Genomic DNA, 24947 nt, shown 5'->3' on the forward strand with positions numbered 1-24947 from the left:
TAGATGAGAATTTGTGTGAATTAGGACCAGAAGCTCAGTAAGCCACCTCTCCGACAACCAAATCCATCTGTTTACATTTGTGATTGACATAACATTGACCAATCAGCTGAAAGAAAGGGAAAATTGGGTCAAAATTTGTACTTGTAAGTTCAAACTCACACACAGCCAGGGAACTTGAGCGCAGAGTTTTACATGTAGTTTTTTTTTATAGGATAAGAATTGTGTTGAGAACACATAAACGTGATCCTGAATCAGAGAAATAGCATTCAATGTTGTGACTGTTGATAGAATCATAATGTATATGTGGTTGTAGTACTGATTAAGTATACTCAATTGCTTAATACTGATCAGAATATAACCAGGTATATTAATTATAAATATGCTTAAGTTAACCAGTATACTGCATAAGAAAATTTAGAACATAATAATGAATCTGAAGACAGGCCTCAAATAAATCACCTTGAGGCAACTGTTACTGTGATTTGGCGCAATATAAAGAAAACCAAATTGAATTAAACTTAAGACTTTGGTGTGTGTGTGTGTGATTGTGTATGTGTGGGTTGCGCAAGACGGGAGGGAGTGAGAAATATATAATTTAATAGAGTTTAACAGAGAACAAGTAAAAGAAAATATTTCTATATAACTGGATTAAAAGGTAACAGCTTGTAACAGCATTCATACACTTACAAAAAATTAAAGCACATAGATCAAGTTTATTTAAGTTAAAATTTTAAATAACAGACAATTGCTTTTGTTAGCATTTGAATCCAACACTATATGGGTTTGTCAGGTTTATCTAACTGAATACGCGCATGTTTATAACAATTAATAGACATGCAAATAATGCAAATGGATACATCTATTTCAATTACAAAACAATGCATGGTATATTTGGATTGTTTAATATATCACTCAACGAAGAATGGAGGACAGCTTTCTATTGTCTATTTGTGTTACTCATAATAACCATTGCCTGCTCTGTTTCATGTATCATAGCAGTTGCAATTTCATGAGATTGAGTTTAAATTAGGTGTTGTGGCTCTGATTTTCCCAGAGTGAAGAAGTCCCACAAGCAGCAACAGCAGAGCCACCATTATGATGGTGAACACAGTCCGTAAGACGAGGTAAATATGACAGCCAGGCTGTGACGAGGGGTCTGTCTGGGTCTCTGTGTGATTGATTGAGGAGATAAAAACAATTCATTAATTATTTCAGTGTTCACCTTGGTTATTTACTTAATATTTACATTGGCAAATTCAAGGGCTGAAAAACTGGCAGAAATGCAGTTCCTCTATTGTCCATTTAAGTTGTGAATTTACCCCCATAGACTACCAAACTGTTAAAAAGCCCAGCAAATGAACAATTAAAGAAATATGGTATAAAATTTTATGTAAATTATATCTGCACATTTTTCCTCCATATGTAGTCCAAAAGTTCTTATCCCGTTTGTTGTTTGTTGTTTATTATCCATGACATATTTTTTTTTCACAGTGGTTTATGATGTCTGATCTGAAGAGAAAATTGTGTAAATGATAAAAAAAATTACTGAATTATTTTATAATAAAAGAGTCTGTTTAATCACACAAAGCAGGAGCCTGAAGTGAGCAGTTAGCGATCATCAGCTGATTCATGTGTCAGTCACAAACCCACTTCTTTGTTTCCTCTTCTGTCAGACAAATTCACCATAAATTCTAGTATAATGATAAGTGATACAGTTGTATTACTACCGGCATTAAAAAGGAGAAAAACAAGACCTCTTCACTGTCTCACCTGTGACACTGAGCCAGCTCTCTGGGGATTCTCCAGCTCCTACAATGCTGCATTTATAAAGTCCTTCATCAGATTTTGAAACTTTGTGGATGGTCATGCTTCCTGTTGAGTTGTTCCTGATGTGGACTCCATATTTATAGAAATCAGCCATGAAGTCTGAGGGAGTTAACTTATTTCTGCAGCTCAGGGTCACATCTTCTCCCTCCATCACAGGAACAGCAGGACTCTCCAGGATCACAGAACCAGCTGAATAACAAGAGTTTTTTGGGGTTTTTTTAAATAAAATTTGATTAAAATGAATCACAAAATATTGTCCCACTGCAAACATACCAGTGATGGAGATGTTGATACTGTTGCTTCTGATCCCTTCTTCATTTTCATACCAGTACTCCCCACTGTCATCTAGATAAACATTTGTGATGGTGCAGGATGATCCTTTGGGACATGTTTTTATTTTCCCTTTGACTTTATGCACAAATTCACAATAAACAACTCCCTCACAGTAAAAGGTCACTGCCTCATATTCAAAGAACTGTAATCTGTTTGGAAGGATATGAAGAGAAAATGCATCTAGATGAAGAAAAGGAGAGATTTACTTTAGTTTTATTTTTGAATATCACAAATTTAAGTTCCAAACACAAACTGATAAATGTTCATGTCAGTTTACTTTTCTGGTACTTACCACTTTTCTGATCATGTGCACAAAGCAGGATGATCACACTCATCACTGAAAAGACAAAAACAGGCATTAAAAACACACATTAAAACAAACACACACTAAAAAACACATTAAAAAAGAAAAATAACAAAAAAGAATAACCGCCATACATAATACTTAAATGTAAAACTGCTGACAAAGCTACTTGTTATTTGGCATTTTCCTCTAGATGAAACTTTTCAAACCACATAATTTTCTAAAACCATTATTAACTTATAGATTTATTACAGTTTAGTTTTAATGTGGAAGTGAAGAGAGGACTCACTGAGTTTGACGCAGAGAGCTCTAAAATCCATGATGTCGTCCAGATTGTTAACAACATTCTGTTTCTGTTTGACTTATTCGTGCTGCTGATGCAACACTTGGCATTTAAAAGAAGAAGCAAAAATGCTGGTCTAGTAACACTGCAGTTTCAGTTCACTGGAGTGAAATCAGAGAAGAAAGCTGCCTTTAATGCAACTTAATAATAATTCAATGTTTCTCACATTCACTTTACTACGATACAGTAACATGTGAACAAGTATGTATTAATATAAAATCCAGAGTGGTATCATTGTTTAAACAAAAAATGCACAGCTAATGGGTTTATTCCAGTACACAACATTTTTCTTATTGTTAAAATCATGAACATACACTTGTGGTGAAGCTGCTTGCACTTATCAGTGTGAATACCTGATTGTTTATGGACATATGAGCACATCAAACAGAGGTACAAATACAAATACTTAAGAGACTGGACATTTTATTTGCAATGATAATTTTCACACAGCGTGTCTATTACATGCATGCATGACTCCTGAAGCAGCCCAATAAGCATAAAAGTTACTGTACGGCTATCATTTGTTAACATGATGCTTGTTCTGATACATGTAATACATTTATTACCAACCCGAGAGTTATGCTGGACATTCTTCTGAAGTCTTAATCCACCTCCAGCTGAAGGTGCTGTAGATTCCCCTCAATAACACATTGGGTCCACTGGTAAAATGTAGTTCTAGTAATCAGCGCTGGATTACTCTGTGGTTTTCTCGAAGGACCCAGATGTAAATCCCCAAATAATGAATTTAAGAACTGAAATTGAATTTTAGAACTGAAACTGAATGGTGAGAAGTGAAATTGAAATTACTGGAAAGAAAATTTTTAAAAAGATGAAATACAGTTTGAAAGGAAATGAATTCATTTTCAAAATATACAATTCAATTTCAATTTAGTGACGATTATTTTCAAACCAATACATTGGATTTCAAATTAGGCTAACTCAAATTCAGTTTTAAAAATCATTTAGTCAAGTTACAGATTCAATCTGACAAATGCAAATTAGAATTTAACTTATTCAAATTCAGTTTCTGATGGCACAAAGTTCTGCCCAAAATATATCATGTAGAAAAACTGATATGTGCTTTTGAAATTGAACTTCTTTGTCTTCTATGAACATATTGCTTGGAGTTTCAGTTATTCAACCTACTTAAGATCAAAGTAAGCTGGCCTAGAAGAAAAATGAGTTTGACATACCCGTGTTTTAACTACCATGATTTCTTTTTAGCTATTTAAACATCAATCACTTTCTTTCACCCAAAATTATTTTGTATTATTCATTCTACATATTAGTATTAACACAGAGTCCACACGGAGGCAGTCAATGAAAACTGTTATCCAAACATAGGATCAAATTAACATAGGAAAAAATAAACCGTCTGGTACATTTCTAGCTTTATATTTGTTTGTTGCAATAATATTACAATATTACAATATTATTTGCAATAATGGTTTCAGCGGTACTACTCTGCCTCTTGCCGTGCAACACGAATACTGCAAGATCTTCTCCCAGGGAGATAAAAGAGAAATCCCCACATACTTTGTGTCAAACGAGTGAATTATGGCCGTGTCAAATTATTTATTGCAAAGGAAGTAATAAAGGAGGTAATGCACCTAATGCAGACATATTATTAAAGTTTGGGCTATAATGGTTGTATTGATGTATAGCAACTTGAAATGCTCCCAAAAATGGCTCCACAGCATGTAAAAATATAATATAAGCTCTGGCGGACTTGGTTCTATGGTAGGTCTTAAAGGGTTAAACACAGTCGTTATCAGGGTCTTTTTTTGTTCGGCTCCAGCCTTGAGACCCCAGCTGGCGCCGAGAGGGTATCCGCATGAAGTTCAATTCAATTCAATTTTATTTATATAGCGCCAAATCACAACAAAAGTCGCCTCAAGGCGCTTCATAGATACAGAGAAAAACCCAACAATCATATGACCTCCTATGAGCAAGCACTTTGGCGACAGTGGGAAGGAAAAACTCCCTTTTAACAGGAAGAAACCTCCGGCAGAACCAGGCTCAGGGAGGGGCGGCCATCTGCTGCGACCGGTTGGGGTGAGAGAAGGAAGACAGGACAAAGACATGCTGTGGAAGAGAGACAGAGGTTAAGAAACATTTGGGTAAAGCGTAAAGCAACTGACCTCTGCTGTGCTTTCCACTAAGAAGAATTACCTCATTGTCTGCACCCTAAAAATTGTGCAATCACTTGTCTGTTCCTTTCCGTGGAAAGGAGGGTAGGACAAATAAGCTAAGATTTTGAGAAGTTGCCAGTAAGATTGCACATACAACTTACAGTTGTTTTTCCTGTTTGAGCTGACATTGTGTATTTCTGCCCCCCTCTCTCTCGCATATATATATATATATATATATATATATATATATATATATATATATATATATATATATATATATATATATATGCAAGAGGAACTGACCTGAAAAATAGGATCATGGCCAAGCTTGAAACCTCGATCCCCCGTAGCCGGTTACCAAGATTACGTGAAGTACCCTCAGAAGGTCTGCTAGATGATGTTAATGCAGCACTACGGGCAATACCTACAACCACGATTACCGACACTAACAAGCTGATCTACAATACGGCAGCAGTGATCAGTGAGATGCTTGGCTACACGTTGAACAGCGACAAGGGGCAGTACCCTCCATGGAGAAGGAGGCTAGAGGGCAAGATCAAAGTAGCACGGAGGGAGGTTAGCCAACTAACGGAGTTGCAGAAAGGTGCGACAAATAAGGTGCCTAAGAAATACAGCAAGCTGTCCATACCTGAGGCCTTGGAAACTGCCAAGCAAAGACTCACAGCCTTGGCCAGCCGCTTGAGGAGGTACACCAGAGAGATAGAAGGCAGGAGAATAAACCAGCTGTTCTCCACAGAACCAGCAAAGGTGTACTCTCAGTGGCAAGGGAACAATAAGAGAACAGCACCACCAAGGCTGGAGACGGAGCAATACTGGAAGAGCATATGGGAGAAGGATGCAACCCATAACGGCAATGCTCAGTGGCTAGAGGATCTGAGGGCAGACCACAGCGACCTCCCTGAACAGGGTCCAGTAACCATCACAGTGGCAGATATCCAAGAAAGAGTCTCCAGTATGAAGAGTTGGACAGCACCAGGGCCCGACATGGTTCATGCCTACTGGCTGAAGAAGCTGACTGCACTCCACGAGCATCTGGCAGCACAAATGAACCAGCTGCTAGTTAACGAGAGACACCCGGAATGGCTAACTGAAGGCCGGACGGTCCTGATCCCCAAGGACCCCAAGAAGGGACCGGTCCCCTCCAACTACCGACCAATAACCTGCCTCAGTACTACATGGAAGCTCCTGTCAGGCATCATATCGGCTAAGATGAACAGGCACATGGGTCAATACATGAGCGGGACACAGAAAGGAATTGGCAAGAATACCAGAGGCGCAAAACACCAGCTACTGGTAGACAGAACAATCAGCCGAGACTGCAAGACCAGACTGACCAACCTGTGCACTGCCTGGATTGATTACAAGAAGGCCTATGACTCAATGCCCCACAGCTGGATACTGGAATGCCTAGAATTGTACAAGATCAATGGGACCCTAAGGGCCTTCATCAGGAACTCAATGGGGATGTGGCGTACAACACTAGAGGCCAACTCCAAGCCCATAGCACAAGTCACCATCAAGTGCGGGATCTACCAAGGAGATGCTCTGTCCCCACTGCTGTTCTGCATAGGCCTGAACCCCCTCAGTGAGATCATTAACAAGACTGGCTACGGATACCGACTACGGAACGGAGCAGTTGTCAGCCACCTCCTGTACATGGATGACATCAAGCTGTATGCCAAGAGTGAACGAGACATCGATTCACTGATCCACACTACCAGGCTATACAGCAATGACATTGGAATGTCGTTCGGACTGGAGAAGTGTAGTCGGATGGTATCAAAGAGAGGGAAGGTAGTCAGAACTGAGGGGATTGAACTACCAGAAGGCAACATTGCAGACATAGAGGACAGTTACAAGTACCTGGGGATCCCGCAGGCAAATGGGAACCATGAAGAGGCCGCTAGAAAGGCTGCAACCACCAAGTACCTGCAGAGGGTCAGGCAAGTCCTGAGGAGTCAGCTGAATGGTAAGAACAAGATCCGGGCCATCAACACGTACGCCCTGCCCGTGATCAGGTACCCTGCTGGGGTAATAGGCTGGCCAAAGGAGGAGATAGAAGCCACTGACATAAAGACAAGAAAGCTCCTTACCATGCATGGAGGGTTTCACCCCAAGTCCAGCACCCTGAGGCTGTACGCTAAGCGGAAGGAAGGGGGCCGGGGACTGGTGAGTGTCAGCACCACAGTCCAGGATGAGACAACGAACATCCAAGAATACATTGGGAAGATGGCCCCAACTGACCGAGTGCTCAGTGAATACCTCAGGCAGCAGAAACCCAAGAAAGAGGAGGGAGACGAGGAACCATCATGGAAGGACAGGCCCCTGCACGGTATGTACCACCGGCAGATAGAGGAGGTGGCTGATATCCAGAAATCCTACCAGTGGCTGGACAAAGCTGGACTGAAAGACAGCACAGAGGCACTAATCATGGCAGCACAAGAACAAGCTCTGAGTACAAGATCCATAGAGGCTGGGGTCTATCACACCAGGCAAGACCCCAGGTGCAGGCTGTGTAAAGATGCCCCAGAGACAATCCAGCACATAACAGCAGGGTACAAGATGCTAGCAGGCAAGGCATACATGGAACGCCATAACCAAGTGGCCGGCATAGTGTACAGGAACATCTGTGCCGAGTATAACCTGGAAGTCCCGAGGTCAAAATGGGAGATGCCCCCAAGGGTGGTGAAGAATGACCGAGCTAAGATCCTGTGGGACTTCCAGATACAGACGGACAAAATGGTGGTGGCTAACCAACCGGACATAGTGGTGGTAGACAAACAGAAGAAGACGGCCGTAGTGATCGATGTAGCGATTCCGAATGACAGCAATATCAGGAAGAAGGAACACGAGAAGCTGGAGAAATACCAAGGGCTCAGAGAAGAGCTCGAGAGGATGTGGAGGGTGAAGGTAATGGTGGTCCCCGTGGTAATCGGAGCACTAGGTGCGGTGACTCCCAAGCTAGGCGAGTGGCTCCAGCAGATCCCGGGAACAACATCGGAGATCTCTGTCCAGAAGAGCGCAGTCCTGGGAACAGCTAAGATACTGCGCAGGACCCTCAAGCTCCCAGGCCTCTGGTAGAGGACCCGAGCTTGAAGGATAAACCGCCCGCAGGGGCGTGCTGGGTGTTTTTTTTTTTTATGAGATAGAAGCCACTGGCATCTAGACAAGAACGTTCATTACCATTAATGGAGGGTTTAACCCCAGGCTCTGTAACCTGGTGCTGCATGCTAAGCAGTGGGGAAGATGCCACTGTCAGAACCATTATCCAAGATGAATCAAACAAGATCCATGGGGTCAAATGATGGCCAGAATCTAACACGTGGCATCCAGCACATGATAACAACAGGGTGCAAGATCCTAGCAGGCAGGGCATACATGGAAGGCCATAACTAAGAGGCCAAGAAAGTATATAGGAGCATCTGTGCTGAGTATGGCCTGGGAGTCCTGAGGTCAAAATGGGACAGGCCCCCCAGGGTGGTTTTGAATGAGATAAGATCCTGTGGGACTTCCAGATACAGACAGACAAACTGGTGATATCTAACGAACCAGACATAGTGGTGTTGGACAAGCAGACGAAGATGGAAAAAAATTACAATGTAACTATGAAAGGCCAGATTTACTAAAAGAGCTAAAACAGAGAGAGCACAATCCCCAAAAAGTGCTGGTTGGTGTGCTTGGATTTACAGGTTATTTACCAAAGTTGTGCTGTTTTCGGAAAAGGTGAAGTCGGTTCATTTTAATATCAAGCACATTTTTTTGCATTAAATATCTGTGCAATTATTACTAAATTGCATGTGGCAGATGTTAGTAAATAATTTTGTATTTTTGATTTAACCCTCCTGTTCTGTTGCTGGTTAAACCCATTTTTTGTTTCATTATGAAACATTCTGCTTCACAATTGTACGTGCTAATGTAACCAACATATAAAATGAATGAAACAAATGTTTTATTTAATATATTTTCACAGTCACACATGTGACATCAAGTCAGCTTTCGAGTTGGTCATGTCCAACTCAATACAAAAACTCATTCTGAAAAAGACTAATTTAAAAGGACATTGTACATATTTGGGGAATTGGAAGTAAATGAATAAAATCCATTTGCATGGATTTAGATGGCTATTTGGGTCCTCATCCTGGCTGTCTATAAGTCAAGGGATGAATCAACAGCCAGGCTATGGGCTTCAATGTCTCTGGAGTCTCTGCAGACATTTTCTCCAGAGTAATATAATTTGAGTCCCAAAAGGTTGATTCTGTTCATCTGGACATAGCTTTTTCAGTTTTAAGACAATTTAACCCACTTTGGCAAGGACTGCCTAAAGTTTGATAAGAGCTGAGCACTGTCAGATGCGAGACAGACAAGCTAGCAGCTCCATAAGAAATGCACCTAAGAAGCTAACATAACAGGAGGTTTAAACACTCTCCTTCCTGTATTTCGAGCCTGGAGAAAGGAACTCCCACAAGTACATGTGCAACAGTTCCCACCTGTAACGCTCAATCTTGTCACTGCATGCTCTTGTTGTAAATGCCGGCAGCACATTTTTTTTGCCAAAAGCCAGTTTATAATGCAACAACATGTTCTGGCCTTAAGTTCTTGTCTGCATGCAGTTCACAGTGAACAAACAGTTTAACATTTAACAGTTAACCCGAAGGATTAAGCAAGCTGAGTTTTGCGTTACAGTTTGTGGGCAAGTTCAAACATGTGATTTCAGTGTGATGAGAAAACAGAGGTGCAAAAGCTGTCAGCAGTCTGGTCTTCTTACCTGCAGAAACTTTAAAACACAGATATTTAGCAGAATTATTTATGGCAACATTATTACACCATTAAATGGCATAATGTTAATTCAATTCAATTCAATTTTATTTATATAGCGCCAAATCACAACAGAAGTCGCCTCAAGGCGCTTCATAGATACAGAGAAAAACCCAACAATCATATGACCCCCTATGAGCAAGCACTTTGGCAACAGTGGGAAGGAAAAACTCCCTTTTAACAGGAAGAAACCTCCGGCAGAACCAGGCTCAGGGAGGGGCGGCCATCTGCTGCGACCGGTTGGGGTGAGAGAAGGAAGACAGGGTAAAGACATGCTGTGGAAGAGAGACAGAGGTTAATAACAGATATGATTCAATGCAGAGAGGTCTATTAATACATAGTGAGTGAGAAAGGTGACTGGAAAGGAAAAACTCAATGCATCATGGGAATCCCCCGGCAGCCTACATCTATTGCAGCATAACTAAGGGAGGATTCAGGGTCACCTGGTCCAGCCCTAACTATATGCTTTAGCAAAAAGGAAAGTTTTAAGCCTAATCTTAAAAGTAGAGATAGTGTCTGTCTCCCGAATCCAAACTGGAAGCTGGTTCCACAGAACAGGGGCCTGAAAACTGAAGGCTCTCCCTCCCATTCTACTTTTAAATACTCTAGGAACAACAAGTAGGCCTGCAGAGCGAGAGCGGAGCGCTCTAATAGGGTGATATGGTACTACAAGGTCATTAAGATAAGATGGGGCCTGATTATTTAAGACCTTGTATGTGAGGAGCAGGATGTGAGGAGTTAATATACACACGTGCTGTCTCTGCTTGTAAATATGACTGTACCATTAGTCTGTATAGTCTTGTCCTGTGGAGGTGGCTCTTCTGTGTTGTGCCATGCGCTTGTGAAGTGGCTCCACAGGACAAGACTCAGCTGTCCATCCGCATCTTAAGGATAAAGGACACTCTTTCGAGGATGCCAATGTTCACATTGTGGACAGAGAGGACAGATGGTTTGAAAGAGGAGTGAAAGAAGCCATCTATGTCCACTGTGAGCGACCATCTTTGAACAGAGGCGGGGGTTTACGACACCAACTCTCTGCCATCTATAATCCAGTTTTGAGATCCCTTCCCAGACACCTTAACGCCCACTCACATCCTGGGCCATCTGATCTCAGGAATTCGCATGACAAGGTGGGGCCAGGTTTCACAATGAACTCACCCGATACTCTGGCTGATTGGGACCCACACCCAGTTTCACACCTTGTCTCAGGCGATTAGAGGATCATCAGGGGTCTTTTTGTCCCTCTGTGGGGGGTTACTCCCACTAGGTTTATATCTGGGACTATCCACCATTTGACCTTAGAACTGAAGAAGCTTCTCGGATGAGAGGTGAAACGTCTTCAAGTAACTTAAAGAAGTCCAGACGCTTTTCTTTGCAAGCTCCTTTGACTTCTTTATATCATATTAAGATATCTCAGGGATTAAACATCTTTAATTTACCAGAAAGTTTCACTCATCTGGCCCACTTAAAATCAAAGTGAGCTGTATGTGGCCCTCAATGCAAAATGAGTTTGAAATCCCTGACTAAGACAAATTACTGAGTGATGTTTTTAATATCTCAGTCCACTGATTAAAATGGCTTTGAATTAGAATCAGTCTCACCTTGTGGTTGAGTGTCCCTTATGGTGTAGATGTAGTGAACAGGTCTAGAGGGCAATAAACCATCATCTTCTGATGGGGAGGGACAGTGGAAGTGAAGGGATAGAATAAAGTTACGTTGAAACCAAGCACATCATTGTTTTTCTTGTGACATTACCAATAAGTTTGATGTGTCACATGGCCCTCTTCCTATTGAAAAAACAAAAGTTGTATCCAAGATGGCCAACTTCTAAATGGTCACCACCCATCTTGAGGAGTTTGCCCCCTCACATCTAATAATGTGCCACAAACAAGACTTTAATATCACCAACCATTCCAATTTTATTACGGTGTATCCATATAAATGCCCCACCCTGTACATGAATGTGAGATGAAGCTACCTGGAGTTACTCATACATGTTTTAAACTAAAGATAATAAAAGCAACAAAGAGCCTTTCACAACTCTTTGTGGGCATATGTACTACATCCACAAATCTTCCCTTTGATCATCCTTTTTTCACCTGGCAGCTCCATGCAATATATCCACTACCCTTCCTCTGAATATGTCCAAACCATCCCAGCCTTGACTGGAAAAAAAAAGTCATAATTTCGTTTGATGATTATTGATTTCTGCAGCTACAGTTGGATGGTTGGGGAACAGTGAGATGCTTTTCATGTCAAAATGGACCAAAATCTCTGAGGAATGTAAAAGAGGGTGCACTATTTTTTCCCTCTAACTTTGCAGTAATTAAATCATGTCTTAATTTCAGCCCAACTCTAGAGTGCATCATGAAACATTGTCTTTTTCTTTTTTCAGTTGAGAAAAAAACAAAACAAACAAGAAATACGTTACATGCAGTTTGTCACTGTACACGTGTGGATGACACTTTTATGGATTTATTATGATTTAGGTCACATAATTAAACAATTTTAATGACTAGAAAATATTGTTTGGCATTTATTGGTGTTACGTCCCCACAAATGAGGTCTAGGGGAAGGTGTGGGGAGCAATGACAAACAGGAAAAAATGAAGAGGAAACCAAACAGAGGTGTTTAGCTCATATTAAGGTTTTATTTGAAATAATCTTAACACAAAGAGACCGCAACAACGCTTTATCAATAAGTCAAAAAAAGGAAAATGGTCACAACAACAAAGAAAACAACAAACTAAGGTGCACTTTCGAAGGCCCACAGGGCCACCCCGTCGCTAGCTGCAGCAAGCTCTACTGCTGTTGAGGCCCACAAGTAGTGAGGTGAGTAGTAATATTTTTTTGCTCCCCACCCTGCGCGTCCATGTGAGTGCATGTATGTGTGTACTGGCTTTGCACGTGCATGTGAGTTCAGGGGTCATGTGAGTTCATAAGTGTTTAATTGCGCTTTATTTAATGAAACCATTATGTGTTTTAATTAAACTGTTTTTAAGGATTGTATAGGTCTCAGCACTGTTATTTAGACATAGGTGATTTAATGTAACTAGTTTAGGAGCATTTCACTTTCTTTAGCGCTCCGAAAGACAGTTTTTAAACAGAGCACCACAAACAACATGCATTCCTTTAGAAAATCACTTTTCTTGTGATAAATCTAAAACCACATATTCACACCTGGCCACAGTAGCACTGTATCAACCCCCTACAATTATCTAGTAGCCACACTATGTAACAGTAAGACTCAACTACACATAGGGGGCTGCAGAGAGGGCCCCATGTGACACTCACCTCTCCTCTCTTGAAACTGGTAGATAGTGATGGCCCGCTTGAAGCTGACGCTCCGGAGCGTGAGCGTGTGTCGAAAAAAACAACACACTGGTTCAGAAGCACTGTGTCGAGGCTTGCTTCGTTTGGCAAACGTCACGTGACCAGTGACGTCCGAAGCTTCATTACGCACGTAACTGCTTCGGTACCTGATTCAAACGGACGGGATTCGTGGAGTGTGCTGATGGTGACAGAGAGCGAAGAGGTGATCATTCCACTGACAGATATGGAGCCAGCGAGGAAGAGAGGACGTTATGGCGTGTGGAAATATTTTGAGTTGATTTTGCTCAATTCATTTTATCTGCCGAAGTGAAAAACCTGAAATGTCCAAAATCATGTTTTCATAATGTAAATATCATTACAGCATATGACTTTAGGAACACTTCCATGTGAATTAAAGCTAATGAAGACTACAAAAATGTATTTGACACTATACGTACATTACATTGCTACAGTTTAGAAAATCATTTTGTTTATTGTTTTTAGGTGATAGTCTGCAGGACCCAGGAATACCTGCATATCTACCAGCTTGCAGTGTGGTTCCTGCACTCCACAGCCTCTTCTGTTCCATGCAAGTGGATTTTCTCCAGGGCAGGAGAAACTATTTCTAAGAAAAGAAACAGACTCAGCCAGCGCACAGTAACACTAATCCTCTTTTTAAATGTAAATAACAAAAGGGCTACCTTACATAGATCATGTTTTTACTTTGCAAGTTCTTGATTAGGGGTGGGTTTTGATTATCGCTTTTCTGATTACAATCCATGCTAAATTGAATAAAGTGATATTGATTCATTAAAATCCCGTGTCGATTTGTAAATTAACGTTATTATGCCTGAAACGCCAGCATCTCAGGTTAAACCTCACAACATGTCGTCAAACACCATGCAGCTAAAACAGTAACTGGGTTTACGGATTCTGCATACAAACGTGAACACAGAGCGCGGACCCGACGCGTCAGAATCAGATTTTGGTGTGTTGTCGGGTCCGCGCTGTGTTTGCCTCTTTTTTTTTCGCTGGCTTCTGCAGCTGCAGGTTTCATAACTCTCTGTTTACATCTCTAATTAAGGCTCACATGTGTCAGCTTTCTTTTAATAGATACGAAATTATGGATATATACTGATACATGACCAGAATTGTAATATTTCTGACTGAGGCAAAACTTTCCAGATTCCAATCAAATTGAATCGGATCCTGTATCGAATCAAAATGATTCTACAAATCAGTGACGATGCAGCCATACTCAGCCCCCTAAGCATTTTCCCTTTCCAGTTCACAATCAATCCCACCCCTAGGTCAAAAATATGTATAGGACAATAGGCCTCATCTAATATTTTGTATGAACCTGTCCAGCTGTCCAGTGATTAAATGACAAGTAGATGGAGGCAGGACTCCACAGCAGGGGCATACTCCATAATGTGCTGTGCGTTATCATATGTATATTATATATATTGCTCACTTATTGTATTTACCAACATCAAGGAGTTATGAGCAAAGAAAGGCAACACCATAGTGCATGTTTAAATAGGTAAAGTTTATTGATCAAAATGTATTACGCAAATACACATTACATTTTTTCAGCCCGCCAATCGAGAAAACAAAACCAATTACATGTTCAAAGCAACGGAACGGTGGCCCAATATCAGAGAGAACTCCACTCTTGAGTGAGCAGTGATGATTGAGCAGTCCGTTTTATTTTGCAGATTCAAGCTGCTCTTCAAAATTTTCACCACCAGATGTCACCGGAGAGGACTGTGTTGAAAAGCTTCAAGTAATGAACCGTTTTTCAATACAAGCTTCAGTGCTTCAGAAAGCTTCATTTGGCCATCACTACTGGTAGAGACTGGCTTTAAATAGGGCCATCAATTTCCCTCCAATTGCCCAGCCAGTACCACTCACTCAAACTGAGGGACCTAAAACTCTACACAGATGATCTAAAAACACAAAACCTCTACACACTTCTAATATGCACATTTACACAACTAAATGGCAGTATTAAGGAAAGGAAAAACATTCAACAAATCCCTTTAAACCTTAACACCAACAAAAGGAAGCATCTCTATGGAAAAAGAAACCCCTCCACTTGGTTTGACCTGCTGATGTCATATGTGACATCATCAAGACTTTAAAATGAGGAAATGCCAGGCGGGTGTTTCCCCCACACCTGATCCTCACGAAGACTGAAGAGACAAACAAAGTAAGTATGAACAAATGACTTAATCTGTAACATAATAAAATATAAAGAAACATGTAATTTGTATTTGCCTTAATTTGCAGAATGTTTAATTTGCCGGCAACAAAACGCTTACACAAACAAACTCAGGATAGTGAGTGAAGCAATGTTATTTTACAAATAGCAAATCATAGCAAATACATAGAAACAGAATAATGTGTACAAAGTGCAAAAAAAAAAAGGCAAACACATATGGGACAAATGGAGAGCATTACAACTGCTCCTCCACTTTGTCACACCCCAAAGGTCAGAAAACATTTAAAGAGGCTTCCTTATCAAGAGCATCCCAGCACACACATCCCAACTGTACCTCCATAGTTTACACCTTTTTCATTGTAAACTGCTCCTTTATCTCTCCATGTCAGAGGTCAACTGAAACCATGTCCAACTGAACCTCCACAGGGTTTTCCACCTTTTTTTCTTTACATCCTACTCTTTTATCTCTGCATTTCAGAGGTCAACTGAAACCAGCCCCACCTATATAAAAACACCCTAATCAGACACACTGTATTTTTCCTCACTACTACAAAACAGCCCTCGCGAGCACAACACTTCGTTCAGCAGAACGGTCAGCAAAGCTAACAGTGTTTTTTTTAATTTTTTTTTTATTTATTTATTTTTTTTTAACATGGACTTCATATATGGTAAGTAAAACAATACTATTATTGTATTTTTAAATTTATATCATAGCATATCATAGGATATTCAATCTGTTTTCTTTTCTAAAACAAAAGCCTAATTTTTAGGAGCTCGTCACAATAGGACAGCATACGTTTCACACAAGGCTGGTGTTTCTTCTCTTTTTTTTTTTTTTTTTTTTAAATAGTCATGCGCTCATGCAAACCAGTTTTTTTTTTTTTCTACGATGTCTCATTGTTTTAGAAACAATCTTACCTGTTTCTTATATAGTAACATTTAAAATGTATGTTTCTGTCTCATTCTACAGGATCACAGGCAGGTCAAACTACACCTCTAAAAAACACAAGGTATACACAGTGTTACACACATTTTAAATATAAGTATGTTTTGTTTAAACCGTGTATTAACTGTGCTTTTCCCCCGGGCATAGGGTCAATAAGCTGTCCAGAAAAACTTACAGAAGCGGGGGCGATAAGACCAAACCTTACGTTAGGTATGTATACAAGTCTCAGTATACATGTCAACCAATTTAAAGGAAAAAAGTTTAAATAATTACAAATGCTCTAATACACCAGGCCTGAGACAGAATACAGTGCGAGTGGGTGAGTATAGTCATAAATAAATCAAGACGCAAGCATATACGGTTTTTGAAGTGTGTGTGTGTGTGTGTGTGTGTGTGTGTGTGTGTGTGTGTGTGTGTGTGTGTGTGTGTGTGTGTGTGTGTGTATTTATAATGTTTTTAACACACGTCTAGCTCCACAGCAATCACACAACCCCTTCCCATGAGGTGGACCATGAAGACCCCTTGATGCTTTTGGAATATTTACGTGATATTCAACTCCCAGAACAACAACAAGAAAAACCACAAGCTTTGTGCAACAGAGGAGACTCAGAGCCATTCTCCATCATACCCCAGAGTGAGTGCCTGCCTTGTGATTTCAGCGATGTTTTTGAGTACAGTCTATCAGATTTCAATATAGTTGACATACCCATCACGCCAGAATGTCTCAGAAACAACAGTGATTCAGACATAGGTTTTGAAGAAGGCTGCATAACAGACTCTCAAATATCACAGGCATATGACGCATACTTAAATGCTACAAGCACCTCTACTTCAGAACAGAGTCATTCTGCTTCAAAAACGATATACTATCTTTGATCGATGCTCGCCAAAATCAACAAGCAGTACAGAGGAACCTGCAAGAAATGGCAGCTAAACTCAACCAACAACAAGAAGCAGCACAGGGGGACTTGCAAGAAATTGCAGGTGGTCTAACTGGTATCACCCAGGCAATACACAATACCTGGGGTTTATTAGATCTCATTAGTAGCTGATTTTTAAATCGCTGACTTTTAAAATCCACACCATGGACCCACTCCGTAAATTATTCAAACACAATTTTGGTACCTTCACTCGGCTAAATGGTTTGACTTTGAGGCTTTTAACTAGTGGGCTGCGCAAATAATAAACAATTCAAAAGTTTGCATGCAAGACTTAATAGTGTCACTGTAGTAGGCAGTCTTGTGTCTAATGCACGTCCTTGCCCAACTCATTCTGAACCTGATGCTGTTTATATTGATGCTGCTGATCATGCAACCGATTCACATCCAGATTTGCCTGTTGCCATGGCTTCTGCAGGGACTGTTGTTACTCAGGCTACCACTGACTGTCTTATTACTGAGGCTTCTGTCACACCTGATCGGGGGTGTGCACCTAGCGTACATGCGTATCTGGGTGCTGCTGCAGCTGCTGCTGACGCATCACCACACAACCCCTCAAACAATGGAAATTCCTTAAGTGTTAACCATTCACAAACAGGTGCTGCAGTAGTCGAGCCCATTGTTCAGTTTGGGTCTGGCAGTCAGTCAACTTGGCATTAGAGAGATACCTAATTTCAACGCCCGAGACTTGCGTGAGCACCTTGATTTTAGGGACATAAGTCTTGATGATCCTGAACAACTGCCAGAAAGAGTTAGAAACTGCTTCGCCAATGTGATAGAGCTGTGGATGGATCTCAGCAGGGCTGTGTTCTGAATGTGGTCCTGCGAGGGCCCTCATTGGCTTCTGATGTTCAAGCTGTTTTAAATCCTGATGATCAGTATGACCTTGACCTGTTTCTCAACCAAATAGCTCAAGTTATGCAAAGTAATGACGAATCTATCGGTCATGTTGAATTAGAGTTTATTGTCACGGTTGCTCAAAACAGTAGCGATGGTGCTCGCTTAAAACTGGCAAACATCTCTTATGATGAGATTCTCTCAAAGAAGGGTAAACATTTGTACACACCAAACAACACACACAATTTGTGCTTCTCCCTTTGCATAGCACATTCATTAAATTCAACATCCCCTGAGCATGAAAAACTTGCTACTGCTAAACAGTTAAATGCTCAAGTAGGTCTATGCACTACAGCCAGTGTCATTCTCTGATGCCGGCAAATTTGAGAAACACCTAAACATTAAGGAAGTAATCTGTTATCACGCAGCAGGGTGTAAACGTCTGCATAGGTTTTTCACACATGATGAGCCAAATCCAAACACTGTAATGATTGTACCTGCACAATGAACATTATCACCTGATTGAAAAGCCATTAGGTTTTCTCGGGGCATGCTATGTTTGTAATTTCTGTTACAACACATAGGAAGCACCGCTCTATCACAGCTGTAAATATAGATGCAACATATGTTTCACACTCTGTCATCACCACAGTGGTCCCACCGTGAAATGCAGTGACTGTAACCACATCTGCAAATCACAACACTGTTACCGACAACACAAATTACCAGAAATAAAACACAACATGGTCCCATGTGACAATATGAAGTATTGCATGAGTTGTGGTGTCACATATAAAGAATCAAAGAAATCACCACACAGATGTGTCCACCCTAAATGTGAGCACTGACACGAGCCTAAATTAGCCAGGGACTCTGAGCATCAGTGTTTCATACAGCCTGTTGAAAAACGGAACCCTTGTGATGAATATATTTTATATGATTTTGAGACACGGTATCACAACGGCAGACATGGGGCCAACTTTGTGTGTGTGTCTGATCTGAAGGGTAACAAGTTCACATATAATACATTAAAATGTGTGGAGGCGTTTGTGCAGCATTACAGACGTCCGAGGTTTCGTGGGTACACATTCATAGCCTATAATGCATCTGGCTTTGATAACTACATACTTCTGGAGTACTTTGTCATGCAGGGCATAACACCTACCGTCACAATGAGAGGGAGCCGTGTGATTCTGATGCATGACAGGGACTATGACCAGCGGTGGATTGATTCATTCAGCTTTTTGCCCATGGGACTTGCCAAAATACCCTCTGCTTTAAGTTTTCATGACCTGCAGAAGGGCCATTTCCCACACAGATTCAACACGAGGGATAATGAGTATTGTGTTGGTCCGTACCCAGCCCCATCCTTCTATGGCTATGAGCGCATGTCTGAAAGTGGTAAGGCGAGTTTCATGGAATGGTATCAGACCGCCTCACAGAACCCCTTTGATTTTCAGGCTGAAGTCAGACGCTACTGTGTTAACGATGTTGATGTCCTGCGTAAAGCATGCACCATATATTGTGACACTCTACTGGGTTGTACACAAGTTGATCCATTCATGTATACCACCCTGGCTGCGTTCAGTATGGGTGTGTGTATAAAACACTGTTTCTGCCTAGAGACACGCTCGCTCTCACGTATGATGGTGCATACGTTGAGCAGAATAAGACGTTTTCAAACGTCTCTATTGAATGGCTGTCCCACACTACCAACACAGTGATAAAACATGCTCTCAAAGGAGGCGAACAGAGGGTTGGGCCATATTTTTGTGGACTGCTTTGACCCCACAAGTAACAGGGCTTATGAATTTGCAGGATATTTTCACCACGGCTGTGTTAAATGTTACCCGAAAGTGAAGCTATCCCACAGTGCAATCTAAAAAAGATTATCCTGTAGGACACCCTCAAATCATTTACACCAACTTTGACAGACTAGAAAATTATTTCGGTTTTGTTAAATGCACAGTCCTGCCTCCAAGAGGTCTTTTTCACACAGTCCTTCCCTACAGGTGCCATGGTAAACTGATGTTTCCGCTCTGCAGCATGTGCGCTGAAGACCAGAACCAGCACACAGCATGCGGGAACAGTGGGTCTCATTTGAGCTTGAAAAAGCTGTTGAGAAAGGATACTGGAATGTTTCTATTGATGAGGTGTGGCACTTCCCCAACAAGACTGACACAATGTTTAAAGACTATGTGAAAGCTTTTCTAAAACTTAAACAGGAGGCCTCAGAGTATCCAGAACATGTGAAAACACTTGACAAACGGCAACAAGTTCAGCTAATGTTCAGCGACCAGTACGACGTGCCGCAGTTTTGTTTAATCTCTGACGACGTCGCCATGGTGAAGTGGCGCCACGCTGATGGTAGAGCATCCCGCGTGAAGAACATTAATGTCCTTGTGGGGGCCATGAAGACTTCAAGACACGCCAGACTCATGCTGTATGATTTGTTAGATAACTTGCAGCAGCGTGTGCTGTATTGTGATACAGACAGCGTCATTTTCACAGCACGCCCTGGCGACTGAATGACTGGGGGGATCTCACCAGCGAATTAGACTCTGGAAAGGGAGGTGTGGAGGATCACACAATAGAATTTGTTTCCGGTGGGCCAAAATGCTACGCGTATCACACATCGCTGGGCAAAACCCAGGTCAACTGTAAAGGTGTAACACTGAACGCACTAAACTCCAAAGTTGTCACCCACAAATCCTTAAGGTTTAGTTCACAAGTTGTAGCCAATCAGACACACGCCTAGTGGCTGTGTCTGATAATATCAAACGCGATAAAAAGAAGCTTCATTTGAAGAATGAAACCGTTGTGAAGAAGCTTAAAGTTGTCTACAACAAGCGCCGTGTGCTCCCAGACTATACTACACAACCTTATGGATTTTAAATTAGATCATGGGTTTGATGCCAGGTTGCAGCACCCGTTCAGCATGGTGGTCAGCGGTCCCAGTAACTGCGGCAAGACTTTTTTTTTTTTTTTTTTTTTTTTTTTTTTTTTTTTGTCAAAAATGTCATTGAAAATGCTTCCAGGATTATTTCACACAGCATTGATAACATTGTGTATATATGCTCATGCTGGCAGCCACTCTATGACCAGCTTCTTAAGATAAGATAAGAGACATAAACTTTGTTAACGGTATACCCGAATCTCTGGCTGATGACACCCTTCTGCCTACAGACAAGAATAATTTGTTAATTATAGACGATGTAATGAACGATGCCGCCAACAATTTAGAAGTACAAAATGTGTTCACAAAGTATGTGCATCATAGGAATTTGAGTTGTATATATCTGGTTCAGAATTTGTTTATTCAAGGAAAATCCAGAAGAACTATTTCCTTGAACACTAACTACCTAATATTGTTTAACAATCCTAGAGATAAATATCAAATCATGCTTTTAGGTAGACAAATGTTTCCTGGTAATACTAAATATTTTAGGGAAGCGTTTAATGATGCCACACCCACAACATATGGGTATATTTTAATAGACTATAAAGCCAAGACCCCAGATTATTTAAAACTCAGAACAAATTTGCTGTCATACCGTCTGGTTGTTTATATCCCAAAACAAAAAACAGTGAAGAGGTGAAAGGATGTCATCACGCATGCGGAGGAATCTGTCTCTGTTGGAGTTGATATAAAAGTCTCCACCGGCTCTATGCAGAGTTATTATTAGCAATGCTGGCTTGGATTTCATCAATGCATTGTGTGAGATAGCCTTTAACGTATTGCAAGGTAACATTCCGCTGACCAATCAGCAGTACAAACGGCTAAAAAAGAAAACATCTCTAATCAGACTGATTGCTGATAAAAACTTTGGTTGATTGTCTTTCTCTTTTTCAATCTGGAGGGTTTTTACTACCCTTATTAGGGGCTGCAATCCCTTTTATAACCAGTCTGATAGCAAACAGGTGACAATGGAGCATGTGCAAAAGATGTTTTTGGTGCCTCAACATCAGCTGGACTTATTGAAGCAACCGCAACAGCACACAGGCAACATCAGACAGCAGGCTCAGAATGACTTGGACAAGGAGATGCTTCATGTGTTACATGAATCAGACATAGATGTGTATGAGAAAGCTAAAAAATATGGCGATATTCTCCAAAGATACCTAACAGTTGTGAGACAAGGGGCCCGTGAAAAGAGTGTTTTGTCTTTATCACTACCGGAACAGTTTAACACAGATGTGCAAGTCCCACCTGCGGTCACCCCTCCTGTTTATGGTGATGTTGGGGTGAAGGATTTTATTGCAGAGAGTGTTTTGACACACATACCAAAAAGGAGTAGGCGGAATGCAGAACTCATTCTGTCAGCTCTGAACCATTCGCCGGACTTAATTTCTTACAATGACAAAGGCGAAATTGTTGTTGATAAACGCACCATCCCGGGTTCGCACATTTATGACCTGATTAAAGCTGTCACAACCACACACAGATCTATAGGCTGGACAGAGTTTTTAAAGGCTGTTTCAGATTTAAACATACCGTTATCAGCGTACATAAGACCATTGCCTTGTATAAAGAAGGTCACACACTGATTGACCCTTGTCAGTCCCACTGCGTGATAGTACATTTAAAGAAAAAATAAAGAATAAAAAATAAATTAAAGGGTGGTCCTGTTGAGTGGTTGGATTTTTGAATTCAGACTATCTTATCACAGCTGTAATGTTGTTTATTTTTCTGCCAAAAATATTGACTGTTGTTTTTCTGCTGTAATTTGTTTTCACTAACTGCTGCGGTTAGATTGTTTTCTTTTATTATAGTTAATGTTTTTTCTTTTATCAATGTTAAATATATTTTTTGTTATTATTAATGTATTTTTGATTTCTTTATTACACTTGAAGCATGTATGATGTGACTGTATAATATATGCAACAATTTTTGATAATAAATACCATTGACTCGATTAAATCATGCTCTCATATTGTCTTTTATTATAGCCACTAGTACATATCAGTATCCACGTTGCACACACACATAATCGCTGCATACTGCCACAGGTTCTATGTTGTTGACAAAGCGACACACCAAGCCAGTGTTCCCCGGGCATTGTAGAAGAGTGAGTGTTTACAATAGCCATAGCCGGGAGTCCTTGAAGCTGTGCAATGGGTAGCTGATTGCATGGCTAACACACCTAGAAAATGTGTTTTTATTGATAATCCTGCCCATCACGGCTGATAGTTGTATAGTTTTTATAGTGTTCATGACAGTGTTTGTTGTCTCAATAGTAATCCAAGAGCACCTGTCTCATGTTAGCTATTTCAATGACTGAATCAAATACGGAATAGCACAAGATGTTCATTGTGCGGGGTAGTGGGTTTCTGAAATGGGTTTCAAGCCTCGCGTTCCCATTTTTAATTAACGATACATTGCCTGAATGTCCTTTGTCAGCTTCCAGATTGAAACAGAATAAAGTTTACCCGCTACCAAAGTCGTCACCAGTTATGGCAAGTAGTCTGTCCTTTAAATGTCTTCCAGCGGTTTGTATCAGCTGATAGAATTCTGTGGTATACTGTTTACTCTGGAAATTTGGCTGGAACGGTTTAGCAGGATAAGCCTGACCATCAGCATATAAAGAAATTAATTCTATATCACAGTTTTTGAAATTAAATGGATTACAGGTGAGGCTGCCTGTGTAAGCTTCGTTATCAATGAAGGCAATGATGACAAATTTAGGTATAAATAAATTGTCAGTAGTTATCATTCTTGCCCCAGCAGGTATGGAAAAAGTCTTTAAAGATACTCTGTCTATAGTGTATTTTGCATTTGCATGATGCAATGCCTTGCTGTGCGCAAGTGTGACGCTTGGTGAGATGCTTATGATGACAAATTTAAGTATAAATATGCTTTGCTGGTATAAATGAGACGCTTACTTTTTTGACAAACAGACTGGCTGAGACAATTTTAACTCTGTACGCATTGTCATCCGCTGTCATGAGAGCAAATTCGTCTTTATAGCGCACAAATTTCAGTGACAGATCTATTCCATTAAGTAATAGTTTTTTCTTGAAAAAACAGGTCTGCATGTACAGGCGCTATCAATTCAACAATGCTGCTATTCGCTGTATATCTGCCTCTGGTCACAAGGCCTTAGTTGTCCCCTTCTATGGATGTGTCATTCATGTGTGATGATGTATCCTTACAGAATAACCCGGTGCTGAACTGTGTGTCTAAAGTGTCCTTATTATAATTGATGACATTCTATCACACCTCTGTATGGATACGTGTTGGATGATTGGCTAGTGAGTCTATCTCCCAAATTAACAGACTTGTTAGAACATCCAAGATAATTAACAAATCCTACATTTGCATCCCTAGTCAAGTTTGTGCCATCGGCGTTTGTGATTCTCACACGCGTGTAGATATATGTGTCGTTTAGATCCAGGTAATCTTCTCCAGACGATGAGATGTAAAACTCGATCGGGCCTCCGTCAGTGATTGCCAACACTGGAAGTATTTCAATAAACGTGCTTTTCTCAATGCTAGTCTGTGTGTAGGGAATGGTAAACCGGTCCAGCTCTGTTTTTACACATTCTCCAGATTGACTGTGTAACAGTGCCATTTAGAAAATGTCAAACGCTGTAGTTTTTGAACGACTGGCTCTGGGTTTTTTTTCACTCCGCGCGATGGTTTTGCTGGGTCTCCTGGCGGGTTTTGTGGTTTTACACTTGTTAGACATAGTGTGTCCTGTGGGTGGGGTCTTTGAAGTATTGGGCGTATACACATACACTCCGTTACCATCCTGCTTAGTGGTTGCGGGTTTGGTTATGTTGGATACGACATCAGACACTATGCCTGATGCGGCAGTTTTTAGGTGGGGTTTGACTATACTGACTCCTTTTCTAAACAGCGGTACTGCAAATCTAAACAAGCTGCGGAACAAGCCTCCCAGTCCAGCCCCATACT

At 40.9% G+C, this 24947-nt stretch overlaps 2 protein-coding genes and 1 long non-coding RNA gene across 5 annotated transcripts in view; 2 read left to right on the forward strand and 1 right to left on the reverse strand.

Annotated features, from left to right (window-relative positions):
• The window catches only part of LOC101487469 (butyrophilin subfamily 3 member A2), a 406303-nt gene that overhangs the window by 245822 nt on the left and 135534 nt on the right, over nt 1-24947 (forward strand). The window lies entirely within an intron of this gene.
• LOC143414993 (uncharacterized) overlaps nt 1-24947 on the forward strand; it is a 182337-nt gene that overhangs the window by 147856 nt on the left and 9534 nt on the right. The gene's annotated exons all lie outside the window — the stretch shown is intronic.
• LOC143416990 (high affinity immunoglobulin gamma Fc receptor I-like) lies at nt 694-2839 on the reverse strand. Of its 2 annotated transcripts, none has more exons than XM_076882635.1 (5): nt 2754-2839; nt 2453-2497; nt 2101-2340; nt 1771-2016; nt 694-1168 (listed from the first exon to the last, which is right to left on the reverse strand). In XM_076882635.1, the coding sequence occupies exons 1-5, from the start codon at nt 2782-2784 to the stop codon at nt 1008-1010; spliced, it is 723 nt and encodes a 240-aa protein (XP_076738750.1). In that variant the 5' UTR covers nt 2785-2839; the 3' UTR covers nt 694-1007. The 2 variants fall into 2 exon arrangements, with proteins under 2 accessions (XP_076738750.1, XP_076738751.1); XM_076882636.1 differs by lacking the exon at nt 694-1168 and adding an exon at nt 1445-1509.

Source organism: Maylandia zebra, linkage group LG3, assembly GCF_041146795.1.
Source record: "Maylandia zebra isolate NMK-2024a linkage group LG3, Mzebra_GT3a, whole genome shotgun sequence".
Lineage (NCBI taxonomy): Eukaryota > Metazoa > Chordata > Actinopteri > Cichliformes > Cichlidae > Maylandia > Maylandia zebra.